The 24,560-nt window shown below is 42.7% G+C and overlaps 1 protein-coding gene across 1 annotated transcript in view; it reads right to left on the bottom strand.

The window, feature by feature from the left end:
• Positions 1-24,560, bottom strand: part of MSN (moesin) — a 64,846-nt gene that overhangs the window by 19,151 nt on the left and 21,135 nt on the right. Inside the window, exon 2 of the mRNA XM_007094653.3 lies at positions 4,633-4,716. Coding sequence (XP_007094715.1) covers positions 4,633-4,716 — 84 coding nt within the window. The remainder of the gene's footprint in view (positions 1-4,632; positions 4,717-24,560) is intronic.

The following is a 24,560-nucleotide window of genomic DNA, read 5'->3' as shown; positions in this document are numbered from 1 at the left end:
AATGAGGCCAAGCTTCCCTTGCTTCCAGCTTTGCTTCCAGCTGAGACTTCCACTCCAGACAAAATGGAAACCCCATCTTCTAGTGGGAAAGAGTATCTAGGTTATGGTTCCAGGAACAACATCTGCTGCTGCAGTGACTAGGGTCCTTACCATTCCACTCTGAGAAATGGTTCCATTTCTTATAAAAAAAAGAAAAAAAAATCTTTCTTGGTTCCCTTTGACCCCAGACTGCCAACTTACCTGGCCTGAGCTAACATTTCTCAAATCTGCCATGGAATAAATATATAAACAGCAGAAAATAATAAATACATATACTCAGAGGACACAAAAGGGTAGTATATCCCAGGGGATGTAAGTAGATGGCTTCAAGCCAGAATTTCTTTGTAGCCTCAGGTTTAATCTTAATCACATGTGCACATTTTACATCTACTCCTTAAATGTTTTACTAATGATATAGATAACATCTACAAGTAAAATTGATGGTCCAAGATACTAAATCAAATTCATCTCACAGCTCTGTGTACCTCCTAAAACCAGTTATATACACTGACTGTGAATTCTATTGAGCCACACAACACAAACTCCCACAACAGACTGTGCAGCATTATAGAGTCCAAGCCTCATAAACTAGAAAACTGAGGTCCAGTGAGGAGAAGAGATTTGCCTCTGAGAAAATCCTCACTAATTTCTAGGAGCATCTGAATGTAAGAAAGAACCCTCTTTTGTCACTCCTCTGCATGTGAATGCTGCTTACATCTGAGGTCTATGGATGGGAGGGGAGATGAGGTAAATTCTGGAGCCCAGAACCCTCCTTTCAATAACCCCCATGCATCTATCTGAGAAAACCAACAAGTGATGTAATCAGCCACTTCAGAATCCCAGATCAGGATTGGGAAGCAAGACTGGAGCTTCAAAAGGAAAACTGCATGAAAAATTATGTGCAAAATTCTGTCAATGCCCAAACACCTGAAGCCCACTGAGATCCCATTATAGGCTTGGCAGAAGCTCTATCAACCACCCATCTGAAAGCAAATCAACACACAAACTGAAAAGTTCTAGTAGGGGTTGCTACCAATGCTGTTTCTGCTGCCCTACACTGCCTGTGTTCAAGTGGCAGTTCAAGTGGATAGACCACACTCAGCTAGGAATCTAAGTTTAGGGACAAATTTACTCCACTTAGAATAGGAACAGGTAAAGAAAGGGGAGGTCTCAGAGGATATAGCTGACAAAAAGCACTGGGAAAACTGGAAAAGATATATGCCTTGATTCAAGCCACTATATCACTTCCTAGCTATCTGACCTTAAATAGGTCTTCCCCCCTGCTCTAAGCCTCTGCCCCTCATCTATAAGATGGAGATATTAGTATTATAATAATAAATGTTAGTTATTTTATAAACTAAAAATGGAAGGAAGAGAAGAAAATGTTGTTGCCTTCAATGCAGAGTCCACAAACCCTAAGGAATTTACTGAGCCAGAAAATCTTCCTGATTTAATGGCTCTTTATCTGAACTCCCAGGGTAATTTCTACTACTTACTTAGCCCTTAATAAGAACAACCAACACTCAAATGTCTGCTGTATGCCAGACACTTTACTTATTTGAGGATTAAATAAGACCACAAAATTTGTGAAATTAGTTTGATTACAACTTTACTGAAAAAAGTAAAGTCCTAAGAGGCTAAATGAGCCATTCAAGCAGGACAGAATTTGAACCCAAGGCTGACACCAAATCCCATGCTTTATACACTGTGCACCACCTCTATACACAACCTTAACCTCAAGGGTGTTTTGTTCTATCTGGAAAGAAAGTTTCATTTACTTTTCTCTGTTTCTATAGGCAAAGAACTCCAAGTTCCTTAAAGACAGAGATGGTGTTTGATAGGTTTAGAGATTTTTCTTGAGACACAGTAGACTTTCAGTCAATAGTAAATCAGTCAATTAAAAATTAATGCTCTGAGATTTCACCTTTATTGCAGAGGTCAAAATCTTAAAGAGAAGGGGCTGGTTAAGCTAGAGGCCCTGGCTGGGGTGGAGCCAGCAATGGGTTCTCAAAGTGGAACTCATGGTCACAACATTGCCCCTTAGTGGCACCTACATAATCAAGAGCCTTTCTGGATGTGCACCAGGATGGATCAGTCAGTTGAGTATCCATCTCTTGATCTTAGCTCAGGTCATGATCTCATAGTTCATGGTTTTGAGCCCCACATCTGTGCTGACAGTGCGAAGCCTGCTTGAGATTCTCTCTCCTTCTCTCTCTGCCTCTCCCCTGCTCATGCTCCCTCTCTCTGCCTTTCTCTGTCTCTCTAAATAAACAAACAAACAAACAAACTTTAAAAAAGAGCCCTTGGAAGAATCTCAGGCTTTAGAAGTGGTGGTAGGTGACAGAATTGCCCACACTCTTGTGCACACTCACAAGAAGAAACAAAAGTAAACGGAGGAACTAGGGGCTACACTTCCCTTTCCAATCAGGTCTTCTGTCTCCTCAAGCTATGACTTCCCATTGTTGCATGTTATGTATTACTGGTGCCAAAGAGGGTGCTTCCTCTCTAATTAGCTTCCTCTCTAGTCACTGGCCAGACAACTTCTGGGTTCCAAGATGGCTCCAGAGCTTTGGTAAATTCCTCCCAAGAAATTCCTCCCAGCTCCTTCCTCTGAGGCCCCAATTCCACCAGGAGGGCCTCCTTGAATAATGGGTTTCAAAGCCCAGATGGAATGGACACCTTCCCTTATGACTCATCAAGTTAGAAGGAAAAGATCATATCCCCCAGTAGCGTGTGGAAACATACCTCTGTGGATCCCCATCCAGACCTGCACTAACCCCAAGAGTTCCAGATGTTCAACTTCTTGTCTGAGTTCAAATATTTTTCCCCTTTTCACCCATGGGATCCCAGCTCTTCCCCATCTGACCTCACAGAACATTACTGTTTCCTCCTTCCTATGACAGTCCTTCAGAGATCTCAAAGCAGAAAACACATCTTCTCTTGAGTCTTCTCAACCCAAACAGCCTCATTCACCCTGCAGAATATTGCAGTGGGAAAACTACAGTTTTTTAGTCAGATTTGTATTTAAAACTCCATGTTATAACTTACTAAACTGCATAATCTAGAGTATATTATATCTCTCATAGGCAGGATCATTGTAAGGATTAAAGCACTTAGCCAAGGCTAGTCCATAGTAAGTGCTCAATAAATGATATTTCTCAAAACAACACTGATTTTCCCAATGAGAAGTTATGAACTTCCTGGTTTTCTCCCTTTCCTCTCCCCAGCCAGCATGAAAGATTCAAGTCTGTCAAAGGTTTTGTTTGGGAAGTAGTAGCTTTCACAACTATCATACCATCTGGCTAGGGTTCCCCACCATCTGGGCTTCCTACAGAACAACACCCACGGTACACAAATCAAACCAACGCTAACAAAGAATTACCATGCCTTTTGGCTTTCTGAAGTTAATAAGTTAATAAGTTAATTCTTTGTTCAAGAATTTTTTCTGCCCTAGGGTCTAAATTATGCCTTCTTCACCCTCCCTCTACAGTTATACCCCTCCAAAGCAAATGAACAAAGCCCCCAATGTTGACATCAGGAGATGGCATCATTTGGCTTGAAAAGGGTGATGTGTAGATCCAGGGATCTGGGAAGAAGTCTGAGAAAAGTCCAAAGGAGACTTTCTTCCTTTCCCTCCCCAGCTCTGGGGAAGTTCTTAGACAATAGAGGAACTCAGAGGGAAAAAGAGAAAGCGAAGCAAGAGGGCCTAGAAAATCCATCAAGGATGTGGTGCCAACATCCTAGACAATATCAGACCCCACCTCACCAGAAAGTGGAGGAGAAATGGGGTAATGGCCCATCTAAAGGGATCTCAGCCTCTGGAAATGGGAATACAATTTCACTCCTGGAAGTCTGGTCACAGATGGCACATTCCCTTGGCCCTTGGAGAGTCTTTGAATGCTGAAAGATTCTATGGCCCCCACCTGGCTTTTACATTATATAGCACATCCCTTATGATAATAGTGAAGGGACACCCCTTGAGTTAGAGATGGGAATGAGACTTCAACATTAACTCCATGGCATGACTGCAGGTTATGAAGTACCCTCATAATGTATTCATCACTCCCAGTGGTACCCTAAGTTCCAATATTCTTTTGAGGGCATACTACCTCAAGGAGAATAACTTGGTTTCCTTCTACTAGGAAGCAAAACAAAAACAAAAATATGTGACAGGGGCCATGGGGTGCAGTGACTAGAATGTAGCATTCAAATCCCAGCCAAATACCAGCTAGATACAAAAAGCTACTTAATTTCTGAGTCTCGTCATTAAAATGGGGGAAGAGATCACTTATATCTTTCCAACTTGAGAGTAAGGCTCCATGTGTTAACATTTTTAGAGCATCTAGCAGAGTCAGACCCTGCTTGCTTCTCTTTTCTTCCATGTTCAGGACCAAGGATAGGATTAATCGGGGACATCCAAGGAGCAGGCTGCCAAAGTTGAACTTTGCCTTTATTATTAAGGCATGGGTCAGCCTTTCTTTTGACCTATCTTAGAGGAGCATGTAGGAGAAGAGATTCCCAAGAAGTGGGCATTGTGGTGGGAATTATTAGGAGAAGTGGAAAAGGGTAAGAAACAAATAGTCCCTCTCTTACTTGATCAAACAGCTGTTTCCCAGTGGTGTTGGGCTGGATAGCAAACTCCAGCTCTGCATCCATGGTGGTCACACGCACATTGATCTAGAATGAGACCAAAGGAGGCAAGTTAGTTGTCTGGGTCTGTGCTTAGCAGAGCCTGGGACAAGTGTATCTGTTCAACCAAGAAGAGGGAACTAGTAGTATGCTAAGAACCTGAGCAACTTAGATATTGGTGGGAAGGAAAGGAGAATATTTAGACAAACAATAACGCAGCCTTGGCTCCCAAGCAGCTTACTGAAGAGAAAAAAACATAGCCACAGAGCAATGCTTACCAAGGGGCAAACAGATAAATGCAAATCAGCCTACTATCAAGAGGAAGCAACTGTTGATTGTACTTCTTCCAGGAAGCCTTCCCCACCTATATCAGCCAGCTGTAAACCCACACCATTCTCCTCCCACCTCTGATCCACAGCCTGAATTATCTACAGCACTGGTCTTTGCAGACGCAAGTTAAGGGCAAGATAAAGAACACTGGGTTCCAAGCCTAGCACTGTACCTGGCTCAATATACTGGCTTATCTCCTTCCTGGGCCTTAGTTCACCTCATCTGTACAACAGTAGTAATGCAAGGAAAGAAGTCAATTACACTAGGTGATGACCATTTCAGTTCCACTGTCTATGGTTCTATATACTGACTTGCATTGTTAGTACCTCCTGAATTATTGGTCTCCCTAAGAACAAAAGTGGAAAGGGGCCTCAGCAAAGGTAGTTGTCCATTGCACAGAAGTGTTACCAAAGCCAAGTCAGCAGAGGGATAAGGGACAGAAACAGGCACTGATGAAAACAACAGGTAGTTACATATATGATTTTATAGGCACTGGAATAAAATACCTTCCACTTTTATGAGTAGATCCCCCATCTCAGGTCAATGATAGCTGAAGTTTCATCAGTACAGATTTTTTACTTTGGCTGAAAATTTGGTACTGATGGTAATATTAGTAGCAATATGCAGTAGTTTTCATGTATGGAAACTTGGTACTCACAAGGCGATTCGTGTGCACTAGCCCATTTAATATAAACAATCACTTTGTGAAGTAGATAATGTTATCTCCATATTGAATAAATAATGAAGATAAAGAAATAAATGTTATCTAAAGTCATATCACTAGGATGTAGGGAAGATAGGGTTTGAATTCTGATCTAAATCCAAACCTCATAATTTAAACTGATACATTAAGCCCTTCATACATCAAAGTACAAAATATCTCCCATGAAAATAAATGATGGATTAATTCTTTAAATTATAGGACATTTTGCTTAAGTAATCTATATGGTACAGCCACAAGATGGTTTGTTATAAGGTCATATAAAATATTCTGAAAACTATTTCATTCCCAAGTAAAATAGTTCAGTAATATTAAGTAAGGAAGGGAAAGCAACAAGAGTGCATGAGCTCAATTCCATAAAAAGTATGCACAGAGAGATAGTAATTGGAATCATGCCTAAGTGTTAGTCAGGCTTGGTTTTAGGGTGGTGATGAGTGTGTTCCCTCTTCTTTAAATTAAAAAAAAAGACCCACTAATCCACATTTTCTAATATGCTGACATACTACTTGTACTATTGAGTGGGAGACTAAAAACAGAATTATCAAAAATGCAAATCCCCATGGAGTGGGTAAGACATTAAGTCTTATCAGTCTTTGACACCTCTGGGTCTTTCCTGACCATAGGGGTCAGTTAGCGGGGAAGAGGGGGTCAAACAGCCATTTTGCCAGCTAAACAATTCTGATGAGGACCAGGCCTGGGGAAGTCAGGGAGTCAGGGAGGAAATCTATTTCAAGATTGACAATGGGACAGGAAAGGCCCTGAAGGCAGGAACAAGTAAGGCAAGTTACCCCAGTGGGAGACAACAGGCAAGATTAGCCACCTTGACTTGGTGTTATCCTAGGCTTCCTGCCAATCCAGTGACCTCTGTAGAATGGGCCCTCATAAGATAGGGGTAATGAAGCCCAATGGGCTAGAATATGGCTTCAACATCTAGCCTCAAATCACCCTTGAAGTGGGTCAAGGGAGACTTCAAATCACCAATGACTTGAGGAGATAGGACAGGGTGAAAAAGAGACAGTGGGCCTTTTAGTACACTGGACTTCATTATCACCTCAAGGTTTCTGCCTTACTTAGATTTACTTCCCAATACCAAAGACTCAGTAGGTACTCAAAGGATGTTGGTTAAATGAGCACTTCTAAGCATGGGGATATAAGGTCACCTTTTTACTGTGCCATGGACCCTTCTGGCAGTCTGGTAAAGTCTATGGACCCCTTTTCGGAATTTTTATAAATACATGAAATAAAGTGATATAAGTAAACCAATTATATTGAAATAGTTATAAAAATATGTGCTTTTTATGATATTAAGTAAATGTCTAGCACCGTATCTTATTAGTTATTTCTACTGTAATTTCAACATTGTGTTGAGCATAGTGATACTTTGAGAAATCTACAATAACTAGAGAATTGAGTAATATATAGAGCTGTCAAATTATTATGTTGTACACCTGAAACATAACATTGTATATCAACTATACTTCAATAATAAATTTTTTAAATAAATAAAATAAAAAGTAAACATCACCAAAAAATTGTGATATAAAACTTTTGTAGATTTCTACTAGTGACAAAGTCACAGGTACTGCCATTATTACCACTTCTTTTGTTTTTTTGTTTTTTTTGGCCTATATTCATAATTGAAGGAGGAGCTAAATCTCAATGAGAGATCAGTAAAAACAAATATGTAATTTTTCCCAATCCAAGTTCATGGATCATTCTCACTTCAGATTATATCCAAGGACCCTCATGGAGGCCTAAGGATTCCGGGTTAAAGAGCTTCCTATAATTTATTTCAATTCACCCAATATCAATGGAACACAATATTTAAGGAACTATAGTTAGAGTAGAGCTATCGGACCAGTCCCTGATCCCAAGGCACTTATTGAATAATAAGAAAACTATAATATACAAGGAATACAAAGAAGACCATGAGAAATGCCATAGCAGAACAAAAGAAACCTTTTGTGGAAATAAGGAACCACAGTTCAAAGTGATATTTGCACTGGTCCCTGAGGATAAACTTCATTTTAAAAGAAGGGATACTGCAGGAGTTGGAGGTAAGAACACCCAAATGTCTCAGGTAGAGAAATCAATATGTGCAATGGCCCAGAATGAGACAGGGATGGAGATGGTTCATTAAGACCTGCAAACATGCAGGTCTACTCCAGTGTGAATGAGGCCTGCATAGTGAAAAACAGGCAGGGAGGCCTAAAAGGTAGGTGGAGGGCCTTGAAGGCTATGCTAGAAAGCTGGGCCTTATCCTGTTAGCAGTAGCCAGATAGCCTTGAAATTCTGAGCAGAGTGGGGCAGAATCAGAATAGGGCTTTTTGGAAGAAAGTGCCCAGGGAGGAAACTGACAAAAGAGGTGGGACTCCAGGGAAACATTCCACAGCCTAAGATTTCCCTTTAATTTCCACTATTGGGAAGAACTTCAGAATAAATAAGCCAGTGGCAATCACAGATCATGTCAATGTAGTATCTTCAGGGCCTAGCTCATAGGCCCAAATATTTAAGTCAAATATTTGTTAAATAAATGTTTCTTGAATAAAATCAACTAGTAGATGGTAATGCAAGCTGGTGCAGCCACTCTGGAAAACAGTATGGAGGTTCCTCAAAAAAGTAAAAATAGAACTACCCTACGACCCAGCAATTGCACTACTAGGCATTTATCCATGGGATACAGGTGTGCTGTTTCAAAGGGACACATGCACCCCCATGTTTATAGCAGCACTATCAACAATAGCCAAAGTATGGAAAAAGCCCAAATGTCCATCGATGGATGAATGGATAAAGAAGAAGTGGTATATATATATATATATATATATATATATATATATATATATACACACAATGAGGTATTAGTCGGCAATCAAAAAGAATGAAATCTTGCCATTTGCAATTACGTGGATGGAACTGGAGGGTATTATGCTAAGTGAAATTAGTCAGAGAAAGACAAAAATCATATGACTTCACTCATATGAGGACTTTAAGAGACAAAACAGATGAACATAAGGGAAGGGAAACAAAAATAACATAAAAACAAGGAGGGGGACAAAACTTCTGTTTTGAGACTCATAAATATGGAGAACAAACTGAGGGTTACTGGAAGGGTTGTGGAAGGGGGGCGGGGCTAAATGGGTAAGGGGCATTAAGGAATCTACCCCTGAAATCATTGTTGCACTATATGCTAACTAATTTGGATGTAAATTTTAAAAAATTAAAATTAAAATTAAAAAAAAAAGAAGTAAGGCAAGCTAAAAAAAATCAACTAGTAGAAAAGGCTGGGTTAAGAATAATGTTGTCCATGCTTCCTTCCTCCTAAATAGACCATCACCCCAGAACAAGGGCTCTCCTAAAATCCAAAGATGTCCAGCTGAAACCAAACTGGAACCTACTTCTCCAGAAACCCTGCTCAGAGTTTCTGCCATTTCCACAGTGGCTGTTTCTTCAGGGAATATAGCCTGATATCTCTTGAACTTCACTGTGAAGACAAATACTCTTAGGTTTAAAATAATTAGAAAGGAAAGCAAACAAAAGGGAACTTCTATTCTTGCCACCACTTAACTCAGAAGAAAATGTGAGTCATGATGACAAGGGTCATAGGTCTGGTATTCTCCTGTTTTCTGCATGTTGGAGTTAGGGGCAAATAAGGATAAAAATATAGCTGGGGCCTTAAGGTTATAGGTAGAGTAGGATTCTTGATCAAAGAAGATCCCTTGTTCTCTGGAACCCTAGTGTGTAAGATGAACTGCAGGATCAGACCCACTTCCACACAGTGGATGCTCACAGGGCCCACTGGATGCTCACCCTAGCTTCACTGAAGGCTCACCCACTGGCTTCCTTTTAGGCATGACACCTGCAATTTCAATGAGAAGAGGGTGGTCTAGTTTGGGAGGCAAGAACCTGAAAATAAAACCTCCAAAGTCAGCAGAAAGTTCCCAGGAAGCCCCTCAGCTTGGCAAGAGTGGAGGAACTGGCCTATGTAGGATAGCATTTCATACTTAGAGAATTAAATCCTTTCCAAACCCTGTCCCTGCAGATCTAGGCACAGGCTGAGGTCAAAGATTGGGTCTCTGGAGACCACTAAGGCTTTAGGGAACAAAAAAAGTCTGGGTGTGGTGGGGATGGTATCACCCTCTCATATACACTAGCCCTCCCACCTCTAGCCCAAGAACAACAAATACACTGTTATTTATTGAACAATTGAACACAAGACACTTCCCACACCAATGCTCTTCATTGGACACTAACAAACTTATCTCAGTGGTCTGCCAACCAAAGTCCTCAACAAACTGGGATCTCCAGTTGGCTGGCCTAGAAAACAAAAATAACGAGGCCAGATGCTACCTTGGCTGTAGCAGCTGGGGTACTTTGGACTCTGGGACTGGTCAGCTTCAAAGAAGGGACTGGCTCTCTCTTTTCCTAGAGCTAAGAACATACAGGTGAGCAATAGCCAGACCACAGCAAGGAGATCAGGACAATGTTTCCCATCACTTGCCCCATATCACTGAACTACAAGATGGCCCTTCCTGGAGAGGAGTTTGGAGGAGACAGGGGAGAAAGCAGAGAAAGAGTCAAATAACAACAAATAATTTCCCTGAAGCATGGACATGTAAGCCAGAAAGAATTAAAATTACTGGTCCCACTTCATGGATGACGAAACTGAAGTACATAGAAGCACGTGACAAACAGATGGAAATGAATGCTTACTGAATACCAAATATGTGCCAAGCCCTTTCACCCATAGTCTCACTTAACATCACTGAAACCAAATTTAGTCATCTCCAAGTGGGGGGAGACTGGTCTTCTAGACATTCCCGGAGCTCCTATCATGACTCCACCTACCTCTCTGGTCATGCTGATTTCACTGTTGTCTTCAGACACTGCCTTGACAACTATTTTGGCCAAGGCCCAAACACTCTGGCATTGAAAGCCTGAGCACATCTGGGAAGCAGTTCTTGGGAAGGCCCCCTCGCAGGGGCAGAGCTTGCAAGTCAGCCCAGTTGGGTCTGAGCTCAATGACCTCACCCCCACCTGCCACCTCCCCATTCTCCTCAAAAGTCCACATGCTCCATCCTTCCAGTGGAACTGCTGGTATGAAGAAGACAAAGGCAAGTCAGAGAGGGGGACAAAGGCAGGACAAGCCTTACCAGGGCAACTCCAAAACTTTAGTCTCTCCCCTGGACAAAGAACAGTCACCAGAGTGTTACTTGAACTACCTAATCTCCATTATTTAGGCTCCAGCACCCACCATTTCCTGCTGCCAGAACTGAGGCAAGGGCAGGGCAGGGCAGGGCAAAGCCTGGTCTGTCTTGCCTCTTGGGATGACAGCACTGCCTCAAGCAGCTGTTTTCCATAAGGGGAAAAACAAGGGTTGCTTTGAATCTCCAGCCTAGGAGGCATTCTCCATCTCCCCCTCTTCCTCCTCCACTGACTCACTCACTTCCCAGCAACTCAGCCATTTCCCTATTGACTTGGACATTGTACCTGGAACAGTTAGTTATCTGTTCTGACCTCTTCCTCCCCATCTCCATACCCTTAACACATCCAGAAAGACCTGCCTGGGGTTAACCCTTCCTATGCCTGTGTCTTTTTTTCCAGTAGTTTCTAGAAGGGAGAGCCACATCCAACCCCACGGACACCCATATCTTAATGGGTCAGCAGTAGTTCTTCAATCATTCCAATTGCTTCAAATGCCATGGGAGACAAGGCTCCCCTTTTACTTTCTTTGGCCCAGTCCTGCCCTCCAAAAGTTCCCCAAGAAGCACTGGGAGACAAGGGTATGTTGGAAATGGGGTGTTATTCCCCCAGTCACCATATAGTTGGAAAAGTAACCTCCACATGTAACTAATCTCTCTTAGCAATGAGAACATAGCTAACTTGCCACTATGGGAATGAGAATTCAGAGCAGAGGCTAAAGCTGAAAAGGTCAGGAACAGTAAGGCTACCTTACCAAGCTGCAGCTTCCCCATTAACCCAGACTTAATTACATCAACCTCAGGCTGAGGCAGAGTCCCCCCCCCCACCTCCCGCCCAACACATGAAAGTCAGGAAGGAAACTAGCTCCTCCCTATTTGCACTTATCTCCAGGAGTTACTCTCAAATTCAGCTCAGCCAAACCATATTCCAGAATAAAACAACACATACTTCTCTACCCCCACCCCAGTTCATCTCTCCTTAGCTACAGGGGCTGCCCACTAGCTCCTTACCATAGCCTCTTTACAATTCCTCAAGATTTCAAACCTAGAATCTCATCTGGCTCCTCCTGAATAACATCCTTAGGAACTTCTCATCCCTCTTCTTCAAGAGAATAAACAGTTCAGAATCCTAAACTGTCAGAGATGAAAGGAACCTTAGAGACAACTTGATTTAAATTCTGCAACATACAGCTGGGGAAGCTGAGGTCCGGGAAAGGAGAGACACTGTCCCAGAGTCATGCAGCTGTTAGGCAGAATGAGATCAGGGATTGAAAACCTGGCTCTTGATCCACTGGCTATTTAATAAACTATAGAACCACCCTGACTCTTAGAAACAGAAGACACCTCAAGTGAACCACTGCTGAAAAGACTATGTGGAGGAGGCTGGACCACCTTGCCTCCGTGAAAAACTCCAAGCTGGCATGACTTGGAAGTCTAGGTTTCAACAGAGGGCAGGCCTAACTTTCAGGCTCTGAGACATTCATCAACACTCATTCTAGGGAGACTAAACCTTTCATAACACATCATACAAGAAAATTCAAAGATCCCTTGTTTCTAAGATAGCTTCTTTTGCACAAACTTGGATAGCAATTCATTGGGAAGTTCCATGATAAAAGACACAGGCAAGAACCAAGCTGGAGGTTGGTGGGGAGAGGGTGAGATGCAGTAGGGAAAGAGGCAGGGAATTTGAGGAACAGATTTATATCTAAGTAGCCAAGAAGAACAGATTCTTTAATTCTCATAAAACTTTGATGCTTCTGAAACAAAAGGGGACAGGATCCATCATTAATAAAGTAAGTCTTATAAATGGGCAAAGCCCCTCTCTGGGGCTACACCCAGCTGGACTTCATTCTCTCACATCAGTTTCCTGCTTGACCCAGTTTCCTGCCTACAAGTTTCACAAGAATGTAGACTGGAAACACAGACCATTTGCAGTTGCCTGGAGATGCCAGGCACCAGAGCACCAGATAAGGGCTTTACTTTCTCTGCTCAGAAACACACCCCAGCAACCTCCAGCATCACAGCTCTGAAGCACACTGGAGATGATCCAAGCCTCAGCTTGAGTTCTATCCAATGCTCATGGGATTTCTGTCCTGTCTTGCACTTCTGGGTGTTAAAAATTGCTGAAGCTAGGATCAGTTAACTCTGCAGCTGCAGGAGGGGGCTTCCATGCCAAGTCAAAAAGTTGTTTTTAACCCCAGAGCTAGGCTAGGGTCAGCTTCCTGCCTGCCAACCTTACTGGTAAGTCAACAGCTAAACCCATATCTAGGTAACCCACAAAATTGGAGTCCTCATCCCAGAAATAATTATCTCAGCTTTAGAGGAGTGGAGCATGGTATATTAGAAAAAAGCTTTGGAGCTTCTTTGACCTTCCTTTTTGTGAAACTCAGTTTCCTAATCTAAAAAAATAGGTCTAATAATATCAACTTCACAACAGGGTTATTGGGAGCTTTAAGTTAAAATAATAGACATGGAAATACATGGCACATCATAAGTAGAATGTGAGGACTCCTAACCCCCCCCTTTTTTAGTCATAGTATTACAAATATCTTACCTCTCAGGAATGATTTAAAATGAAAATGTGTTCAACTGTAGAGATCTTGGGGCTACCCAAGAAGATCTCCAGAGATCCCTTCTAGCACAAAGGACTATCACTTTGGGAACAAACTCTAAAATGTGATTAGATTTCTAGTTGGTTATACAATACGAAGCCATGCACATCAGGTAGACATACAGATATCCTTACATGCATTATTATAAATGCTTTCTTTCTTGGAAGGATGGGGATTTTCCCCAAGAAGCAGTGCTCTGAAGGGAGGTAGAACACAACAGAGCACGTATGCTACTTTGTCCTTTTCAGAGACTGCCTGATCTTTCCTAATCTTGGCTCTGCCTTGCCATTTTCTCCAATCATATTTCACCATAATACACAAACCTCCACCCCATAAACAAAACTCACTGGGACCTCGAAATCACAAACTCGGCGGAAAACTGGCTCATCAGAATCACCTGGGGAAATTTTTTTTTTTTAAATACAGATTCCCTAAACCCACTCACAGATTTACTATATAAGAAGAAGAACCTGGACATCTGAAGTTAGGAGCTTTAGATAATTCTAAGGACCAGCCAGATTTGGGAACTTCTGGCATGGAATACGGTTCCCTGAACCAGCCAGCCTCTCATGTGCTGGTGTTATTATGGCTAGAATGATGCTTGAAGGAAGGGAAACACAACAAGTAAAAAAAAAAACAAAAAAAAACAAAAAAAACTGTGGAGACATTTAGGCTGGGCCTGGTGAACGGCTCTCCAGAGTTGAATGCAGCCCACCTCCACTAAAGATGAGAGATGCAATCAGTCCTGCCACTGCCTCCAAACCCCTCTGCAACCTGGTCTCCCTATTTGTAAAATAGAGCAGGGATTATCCTTGGCCCTCACTACCTAGTATCATCACTCCCCACCACCACAAACATTATTGTGCACTAAAACAATGTCTCTGTTGTAGAAAGAACATAACTTTGTATTCTGAAAACCTAAGTGCAAGATCCAACTCTACCAATAATAATCTATGAGCTCTTGATCTTTCCACCTGTAAAATGGGCATAATTATGCCAACCTGGCAGAATGTTATGCAGTACTAATGTGGTGTTTCCCAAACTTAATTGATCATAAGAATCATTTGAGGCACTAATTTAAAAACTCAGATTTCTAGACCCCATTCCAAACTTACTGAAATAGACTCTCCAGAGGAGGATCTTGGGAATTAGTCATTTTGGCCCCAGCTGATTCTTTTCCCTAGGAAATTTAAAGAACCATCACCTGGCACAGACACTGTTGAGAGGAGATTGAGGATTAGCTCAGAGAGGTCTGGTCTTCCAAACTGCTGTCTGGCTCAGATATCCTCATGACAGGGACCTTGAGGTTAGGACCCAGCAGAGCAGGCTCTGCAGGCAGTAGAGGGAGGAGACTTTGGAATTCCAAAAAGAAAGCTAAATGCTTTCTGGAATGAACAAATATTCAGGTCATTGTCCAGAGCTTTCCACCATCCTACCATCTACTTAAGAATCAGACAGTGGGAGGAAATAGTCAATGCAGATACCTCACCAGCCAAAACACGCGGATCAAAATGTTCTAACTACAGTCCTAATCAAAGCCTTCTTGAGTTCTCTGTCCCTTAAACACTCTATATTCACTCTTCCCCAGGAGAGCTTTCAGGCAAGGAGCAGACCTTAAATAATATTTTCCTGTTCTTAGATGTTCTGAGAACTTGGAAGAACAGAAGAGATATGGTGAGGGGGTCCTACATTTGCATAGAGATGTGAGAAGGTGGGGGACATGAGAATGAGAGTCTAAGATAGATGTCATTAATAATGGTGCACTGGAACCAGCTTACACTAGACCTGATCATGTGCATCTCTTTACAATTCCTCCCTCAAGGACCTCATATTGGTACCTTGGAATCAGCCATGGTGAGAGTATTTACACCACAGGGATCACTAAACAGTATAAAGCTTGACTTCACCAGGAAATTTGTTTTTAAATATTTACCAGTACATTATACACGTTAGGTAAGCATGTTTAGCCCCATTTTACAAATGAGGAAACAAAGTCCCAATGAAGGGAAACAACTGCTGTCTTCAAGCTGCATCACCATAGCCAAGAACTAGTCTGTCTGACTAGCAACAAATTCCTGGCTCTACCTACCAGCACCCTAAGGGAGCAGGAAAGCCTTCTTGTCAGCAAAAAGGTGGCTGACCCAAAAGGCTCCTCCATCATCTAAAGGCCAAACAAGGACACCTAAATATGCCTGGTGCCAAGGAAAGTTGTGGGTAAAGACCCAAGACTGAGATGTGAAAGCAACAAGAAACAGTCCCATCACTACCAAAGGAGAGAGACTGGAATAAGGCAGGAAATGGGTTAGAAAGCCCTAGTGCTTCTAAGGCTTTCTAAGAGTCTCTTCACAAATATCCAACAGTGTGGTCTCTGGCAGGGGGGCCTGGGACACTGCAACTTTCTAGACCTCTTGAATCCTCAGTTTCCCTACAAGTAAAATGGGAATAATAATGCCTACTTCACAGGATTGTTGTGAGGACAACCATCATCTCCTTTACTTATAGGAAAGAACCTGGCTTGACATTTAGCATGTATTAAATGTATGTATTAAATTAAATTTGATAAATTTTAATTCTTTTTCTCCTGCAGCCTCATTATTCAATCCAGATTCTTCCAGGGTGCCTGGTTCACCTTAACAATAATAATCCCATCCCACATACACAGTGCCTTACAGCTTAAAAGACACTTGTTCATATGCATTCTTTCACTGAATTCAACTCTATATGAAAGGCAGGGCATAGACAAGCCCCATTTTACAGCAGGGAGAAATGGAAGCTCAGTGAAGTAAACAGCAATTTGCTCAAGTGTGAAGGAGAGAGGACTAAAACCCAGGTGTCCCTAGCTACTAGTACACTGTTCTTTACCCTTACAAGTTTATCCTATTTAAGGTTACAAGAGAGTCCAATGGCTTACTTATTGCCATTTAATTCATCCAAGAAATCTAGTGGCCTCTGGCCTCTGGTCTCTGGCTCTGTCTCAGATTGCTATGAGAGGAACTGTCCATGAGATGGGAGAAAATCAAGGCAGCAATGGAGTAGGAACAGTCTTCTTGTGGTAGAGGATACTACACCATTATCTAGGAGAAACCAGCCAAGAACAGTGGGCCAGAAATTGGTTCTGGGTCTGTCCCAGTAACCTTGGGATAATCCCTTACCCCTCTAGGTAGAGTGTCTCAAACTGTACTGCATAAGTCTTGCTCAGTGGTTTTCAATTTTATTTTATTTTTAGCAGCTTCTTGCCTCTTCACACTTCCAGATAGAAAACCACATGAAACTTCAAAATTTGAAGTACATAAAAGTAGAATTTTTCTAGCTAAAGGGGGACTGCAGCTTCCCAGGCAGTTCAACCAAATACAAACCACTGGACTACCACCTTAGGGAAAGTGAGAGAGCTCCAGGTATAACTTTCTAGAATTTTACTCAACTCTGCCACTATTCTTTATAGGACTTAAAAGACTCTCTTGGCCTCAGTTTCCCCATCTAAGGTAGCTGGACCAATTGGTCTCTAAAGGCCCTTTCAGCATTGGGATTCAGGAAAAGAAAGACCATCAACCCCCATGGTGATGAACTGTGAAGAGAGACCAACAAAAGCAAAGCCCCATCCCTTTGCCCTGGAAAGCCCCTCAGCCTCTGGTGACTGTGAACTCTTCAACTAGTTCCTCAAGCACTGGGTAAATGGCAACAGGGCGGGTGGACAGACAGGCAGGAAGGCATGCACCCCACCCTCCCTTGCACAGGAAGCTAGCTACATCCTCTTTTCCCCACCCCAGGCAGCACATCTCCAAAGGTCCCCAAAAGAAGTAGTGGGGGCAGGGAGAAGAAGAGGATGAGGTTTGAAAGGAAACTGAACATGCAAATTGCCACAGTGTGCTAGGGAGCCATCTGGGGGGAGAGGTGTGACTAGGGCCCCAGGAAAGAGCAACAAAGCAGCCCCATTCTCTACTGGGGCCCAGCTTCCCCAACAAAACCATGCCAAAATGGTATATGGCTGCAGGAGTTACACGGCAAGCGTAGGCCCACCCACTCCTTACCAACTGAGTTTCTCCAACCTGAAGAGTTGGGCCTCATTCATAGGCTATTACAGTTCTTTCTTATAGTAAAAACACAGATGTGCATGCATAACTATACACATAAGTACACATAAGTGAACCCTTAAGAATACAGGGGCTCTTCCTGCCTCTCAGAGCCAAGGAGGCAGGTACCAACCCGCATGGCCACACCACCAGCCCACTTTCCTGTGCCCTCCCCAAACCCTGTAACTGGGGCCCAGCCTTCCCCACATCCTGTTCTCAGAGAACACGTGGCTGCCTGGGGGAAAGATAATGTCATTACCACACTTCCCCTCCCTGGAGGAGGCTTTGGTTGACTGGGGAGGGAACTGGAGTTCTTTGCCTGATCAGGCTGAGTAATCTGCAGTAAATCTCCCAGTTTTACCGACAGGGACTGGAAGGGTGACAAGCTAACACTGAAAGCACCTTCCACATTACAGGATCCATGCTAGAGACAGATGGTGATGATCCAAAGTACGTCTGGAAAAATGAATTTTCTGGAAAAACACAAATTGTTAACTTTTCCTACATTTGGAAACTAGAATACAACATACTAATGCTATCCCTTGATTAATGAACTAGGAGCTGCAAAAATACAATAAACTTATTTTTCAAAAAGTATCCCAAACATTACTCAAGTCACTATACCTGAGTTTTAGATGTATCAACATTTCTGCTAAAGCAGCTTGATCTGCTGGCAGTCTTAATGGGCCTAGAGTGGCTTTGGCCACTAGGAAAAAGAAAATGACTGCAGACCCATAAGAAAGAGCTCCCCAAACACACTCAAAGGAAGGGATGGAAAGAGGGTACCAGAGCCTGAACCCACTAATTGTTCAATTTTCCTTCACTCCTCTCTGATCAGCTGACTCCCTGGCTCGCCCTGGTCTTCACTTCCCAAACTATAAGTAGCAAAGAATGTGGCTGAACATTCCATCTGAATATTCAGGGAGAACCTCCTCATTTATCAGCATGAAGTCAGGAGGCTTCACCATTAACAGAACTGCCTTACTAAGTGCAGACCTTCAGTGCAACATGATCCTTGTCCAGGCTTGTATGAGGGACCTTGGCTGACCGCCCCTAAGCAGGATGTCCTCAGTCCCACCCAGCCTGCGACTTACCCACACCTAATCTTACAGCCCAATCTGACTCTTGTCCCTATCAAGGAACAAGGTTTATCACACAGACCTTAAGAAAATACTGACTTCTCAGAACCTGCCTCCAGTGGATGTGCTGAAGGCTGAAGAGTAGTGTCATACATGTGCTAGGTATCTCTGTTGCCATAGCTTATAGTCTTCATTTTTGTCATGGTCATCTTCCTGGAAGCAGAGGTATAAAGAGCCCAAATAATGCCCTCAAGCTCTGTGGATCTGATTGTTTTGGAGAAGTTGCAGAGCAGGGGCGGTCAGTAAGAAAACAGGGACATGACATCCATCTTATTAGTTTTGGTCCCTATGTAGATTGATATAACTTCTCTAAAAGCTGGCTTTGTATTTTTTTTTTCAGTTAATAAAGCCACATCTTGCCTTTCAAACTACAAGCTCAGCTATCAAATTACTGAGACTGGTAAAAACTGTTTAACCTATTTGGCCAACACTAGGGTTTTTAGCACCCCTTCCACCACAAACATACAACCTTTGTAGCCCCTAATGCTGAAGTGAGCGTGCACGAAACCACTCACCTTACACACACACACACACACACACACACACACACACACACACGAGTTCTTTGGGTAGAGTAAGAAGTCTCCTTCCCCACTACCCTAATTTTGGTCTAGTTTGTTCAGATAGCAGCAGCAGGAAAGAGGCCTACCAGAACTTATACAGTAATTACCCAGCAGCCTCCCTAATGGCCCAGGCAATAGACCTTATTCCATAATCCAAAGTAAACCTTAAAATTGTACCTACAATGCTAGTAAGTGTTAGAAAAACAAATAAGGCCACCTCTTACCTACCTTAGGTGTTTTAGAAAGGATCTGCACTCCTGATACAGGCACATAGACATACATGCTGGTTCCATATACCAACTTATTAGATGCCCAATATGGACCAGGTCTTGAGATGATTTTAATGTTTGCACATGTGTGTGTGAAAGTGAGTGAATGAGCATGTGAGAGATTTGGGGTGAAGGTAGGCAGTGATCTGCAGACAAGTGAGTGGGTAATTACCATTCTGTACACAGCAAGAACAGTAATAGAGGTAATCAAAGGGAACTGTGGAAACATAAAGGGACACTCAGGCCATAATGGAGGAAGTAGGAAAGCAGAAGGTTTTTAGAGGAAGGGCTGACATGTCCTGAGATATAGAAGACTGTCACAGGAAAAAGATGTTAAATGGAAAGGAAAGCTCATGGTGTTCTGGATAGAGAAATAGCATGTATGAGGACACAGAGGCAAGAATCACAATGTATGTCCTCCAAATGCTGCAGTGAAATATCCAACATGTGAAAACTATCCCTAAGATACAAAGGATCAAGCCCTCCTATCCCAGTTCCAAGACTCTTCTCCCAGAATCCATCAGAAGAGAATAAATTACAGACCATTTCACCACCACAGAATTAGGCACCAGATCACCAGATCTGGGGGAGAGGTGTTCCACTGGCAGAGAGAGAAATTCCTGAAGACAAAGCCAGACAAGATGGCTTAATATACAAGATATAGATAGGAAGCTGGCTCTGTTCCACAGAGCCCCACTGAGGCACCAGCTTAGCCTAATGAATAGTCTCTACCCTAGCTCCCACAAACCTGGGAGGAACCACTCCGCAGACCTCAAGGGAGCCTACCACAACCCACTTTCAGTCCATATGGAAAACTTGTCTACCTACAAATAGACCTGGAAAGGCAACTAGAATGAGATTTCCACTGCACTCACACCCCACCACACACACACACACACACACACACTCACAAAGAGGAAGTGAAAGCTACCAGCACAGCAAGGGCTTGGGATGGGCCTCAGCCACAGCTGCCTGGCTTCTGCAAAGAGGTGGGGACCCACTGGTTTCACAAACTGTTGTGCCCTCTTGAGTAAGGGTTCCTCTCATCATTTTCTTCTCTGCACATCCTATCTTCTTCCCACCCCATACCCATCAAGTATAACCTGGGTCTCTTTTCCCCCACTCCCTCATTCTGGGATTTTCAAGGCTCCCCAGAGCTGGGATTCCTCTTTACAAAGTAAGATACACCCACACAGATTCTCACCACGCCCTCAATATGCTGCAGTGGAAGGCACAGCGTGGTTCACCACAAAGTAGGCCAGTAATTGTTTCAAATTAGGCATCATTGTTTCAAATATCAGTTTCCTTATTTAAAAAAAATCATACAGATATAGTGCTATTACACTATCATAGGGAGCACACTTACAAATTACAAGCAAAGCCTAACTAGGGTCCTAAAATTACTATTTAAAGAGAGTAAAATACCATGAAAGAAATTAAGAGAAACAGGCATTTATCAAGCACTTTCAATGTGTCAGGTCCCCTTCTAGATGTACTTTTACACGTGTGAGCTATTTTCTCTCTCATAAATCTGAAGGAAGTGGGTATCATTATCCACATTTCAAAAATTGAAAACTAAGGTTCAGAAAGGTTAAATGCCTTACCTAAGGTCATACAACTATAAATAGTAGCTGATAATGATGCCACATAATTGACCTACTTTATTTACCTTCTGGCTGAGACCCATCCTTTCTCTCATGTTACCTTGAACAATGCTGATGAGACCCCCACCCAAAAAAGTCATGGAAAAACCTGAGGCAACTCTACTTGGAATGTTCACTATTAATCGTCACATTAAAACCATTTAAGCTAATCTTACTCGCTGACTATTCACAAATATGGTTCAGCCATTAAAGGCAGAAACATCTTTGCATATTCCACAAAGTCTTCTACATTGTTGGGTTAGAGGCAAGGCATTAAGGACATTAGGGAAGGGGATAATAGGAGCAGCTCTGGTGAGTGCTCTTTACCTCCTTGTATCCTGGTCACCTCTGGTCAGGAAGGTCAGTGACTGAGTCTCCCAAGTAGTCTGGAATTGGGTGTGTATCTGCAAGCCTAGGTGTGTTTGGGGAAGGGTAGTCACAGCAGAAGGGAGAAGTCCTTAGAAAATCTGATACAACTCCTCTTAGAACTCTGACCTTTCCAGAAGAGTGACTCAGTCTTGACACCACACTCTCTCCATTCCAGGATTCCCAAAGACTTATCATGAATGGGCATAGGTGCCTGAATAGGCACGTACCCAGAAAAACACACAACAGCTAACATAGTAGAAACCCTCAGAACACTGGATGTAAGGGCTACAGATAGAGCTGGAATGTTTCCCTGTCTGTGTAAGCCTATCACTAGAGCTACATTGTAGTACCATCCCATAACTCCAGTTACGGTGTCATACTCCAAAAGTACCAAGATCCCCTCTGTTTAGGCATGGTCTCGCAAGAACACAAAGGAGTTACCTTCTCAAAAAGTCAGGCTTGATTTTAGGAGACTCAGCAAAGCCAAGGATAAAGTGTGGGGGAAGGAAGAGGAAGAAGGAAGAACCCCAGCTCTGGAATCCCCTATTGAATGTAGCTTTGGACTTTTGTGTTTTCATTTTCAAATCTCCTTAATTATGATCAACAGCAACTGTGTACTTACAAGATTTGGGGCCATCTGAGATGAAAAGTTAAGTCTTATATAGGAACAGTGAGCTGGAAGAAAATCATCATCTACCAGGTTCTTTTTACTCCAAGAAGGATACAATTTTAATTTTAACCCCAGTGACTGAGACCCCAAGTGTACCCCAGAAGGAGACAGAGAGGTTTGGTTAGTTAGTAACTAACATGGAAAGGGCTGGCTACAAACAGCCTTATCACAAATCAGAATTCAGAGGTCTACCATGTGCATAGCTCAGCAAAGAGGTATCATGAGTTTATAAGAAATTGGTATATAATAAATTGGTAGTATAGAGAATAGACTATTAAAGATTGGGAATCTGTTTCTGTGAGGCCCATAAGGTCTCTGTTGCATATTCTCCCATTTTTCTTTTTAACAATGTTTTTTGAAATGTGAAATCAGGTGCACCTGAGTGGCTCAGTCAGTTGAGTGTCTTACTTCAGTTCAGGTCGTGATCTCATGGTTCATGGGTTCGACCCCATATCAGGCTTTCTGCTGTCAGCACAGAGCCTGCTTCGGATTCTGTGTCCCCCTCTCTCTCTGCCCCTCCCCTGCTTTTGCTCTCTCTGTCTCTCTCAAAATAAATAAACTTAAAAAAATTAATGTGAAGTCTATTTTTACTAACATAGGACTCAAAAGCAAGTTTGTCAACTGCCAGACTAAGCCAAATATTGTCAAGTTAGTCACTCCACTATCAACAAGGCCTCAAATCTGGTCTAACACCTCTCTTCACATTCTAATTTCCATTGAAGATGGACAGCAAGGTCTGATCCAAAAGTTATCTAAAGATAACTGGCCTAAACAGTAGGCTACTCCTTTCCTGAGTAAAAGCACTGGGAAAAAATAAGCAATAAGTTTAGAGCACTTGCCATCTTCCCACAGGCTCATTCACATACCAGAAAGGCCCTGGGTCATGCTGACCCTCCTCAGTAGTATGCTCCAGTCCAGGAGCTAAGCCATGGAGTGCCTAGCGCCTAAGCTTCTGGCTCAAACCCCAGGCCTTGAAGAACAAGAGGTATGTATGAAGAAGAAAAAAGAACAGGACCTTCCCAGCTGGCCTATGAAGGGCTCAAGAAACAAAGGGGCATCTATAGCTTACTTCTCTCCTTATGTATTTAGAAAAGGTGTGGATAATAAAAAGAAATAAAGTCAGAGATGCCAAACTCAGTGGGAAGGAGAGTTAAGAATGAAATTAGTGCCAACCACAAAGCTCCAACACTAAAGATCTCCATTAGTGGTCAACACTCCTCTGGACTAGGTCTAGGATCTTCAGAGTCCAGTTAGCACTTCTCTCATAAAGAAGTGGTGAGGAAAAAAAAAAAAAAAACAACCATTCAGGAGTGCCCACCTTCTAACCTCCCACTCCATGCCCTGACTCCTCACATTTACCTCTCTTGTAGAAAAAAAAAGAAAAAAGAAAAGAAAGAAAGAAAATAAAGCTATGTATGTGTGAAAGCATGTGTACCCTAAAATTCAACTACTGTTAAGAACTGTGGACTTCTAGAAACAGGGATACCACTGATGGCCAATGCTCAGATGTGGCCCTTTTCTCCCAGTTAGCTTCCAGATTCTTCCCTCAGGAAGGGAAGAATCTAGTCTGACTCAAAGGAGGAAGCAAGAGAAGAAAATTCAGCACCTATTGAGTACCTGAAAAGTGTGGGACAGGGTATTGGGCACTAAAAATACAAAGATTATCATAAGCCCTTACTTCAAAGGGTTTCCCATCTAGTAGTGAAAAGATGTAATTATCGGGTCCCACAGAATGCAGTATGTGCTACATCTACCCTAAAGCTCCCAGTCACCTTTCTCTCCAAATAAAAAGTTTCTTTGGAGGCTGATGGCTGAAAAGAAATCAAGATATCCTCCTGGAATTGCCTGGTTCTCCACATCAAACACTCTCTTGTGCCCCAGGGAAGTCTTAGAATAAAAACCCCTTTCCTACCATAGAAGAAGCTTATGCTAAAGCTCAATTCAAATTGGGATGCCCCATATAAAACTGTTAAAACATAATTAAAGAGCACACTGTGATATGGTACCAGGCCTTGCGGGAGAACTTCATGTACTCTAAAAGTATAGAAGCAGCAGAGGCTGGGGCCTAGTCAGGTCTAAAGGCCATGTAGCCGAAGCAGGAAACAGACAACAAGCAGTCTCCAGTTCCCAAGCACCTTGCTGTGGACACAGGGCAGGGTCCCAGCCCAGCACTTCTATAATGGCACTGAAAAATGAATTCACAGGGCCCTTGGGCTCTTACACACCAACTCCCTATGATGTTCCCACTAACTGAATGCCTTAGAGCCCACAGCATTATTCACTTCCCATCCTGTCCTGTCCTTTCTCC

The sequence above is a fragment of the Panthera tigris genome, chromosome X (assembly GCF_018350195.1).
Source record: "Panthera tigris isolate Pti1 chromosome X, P.tigris_Pti1_mat1.1, whole genome shotgun sequence".
NCBI lineage: Eukaryota > Metazoa > Chordata > Mammalia > Carnivora > Felidae > Panthera > Panthera tigris.
This window is presented reverse-complemented; position numbering and strand designations above follow the sequence as displayed.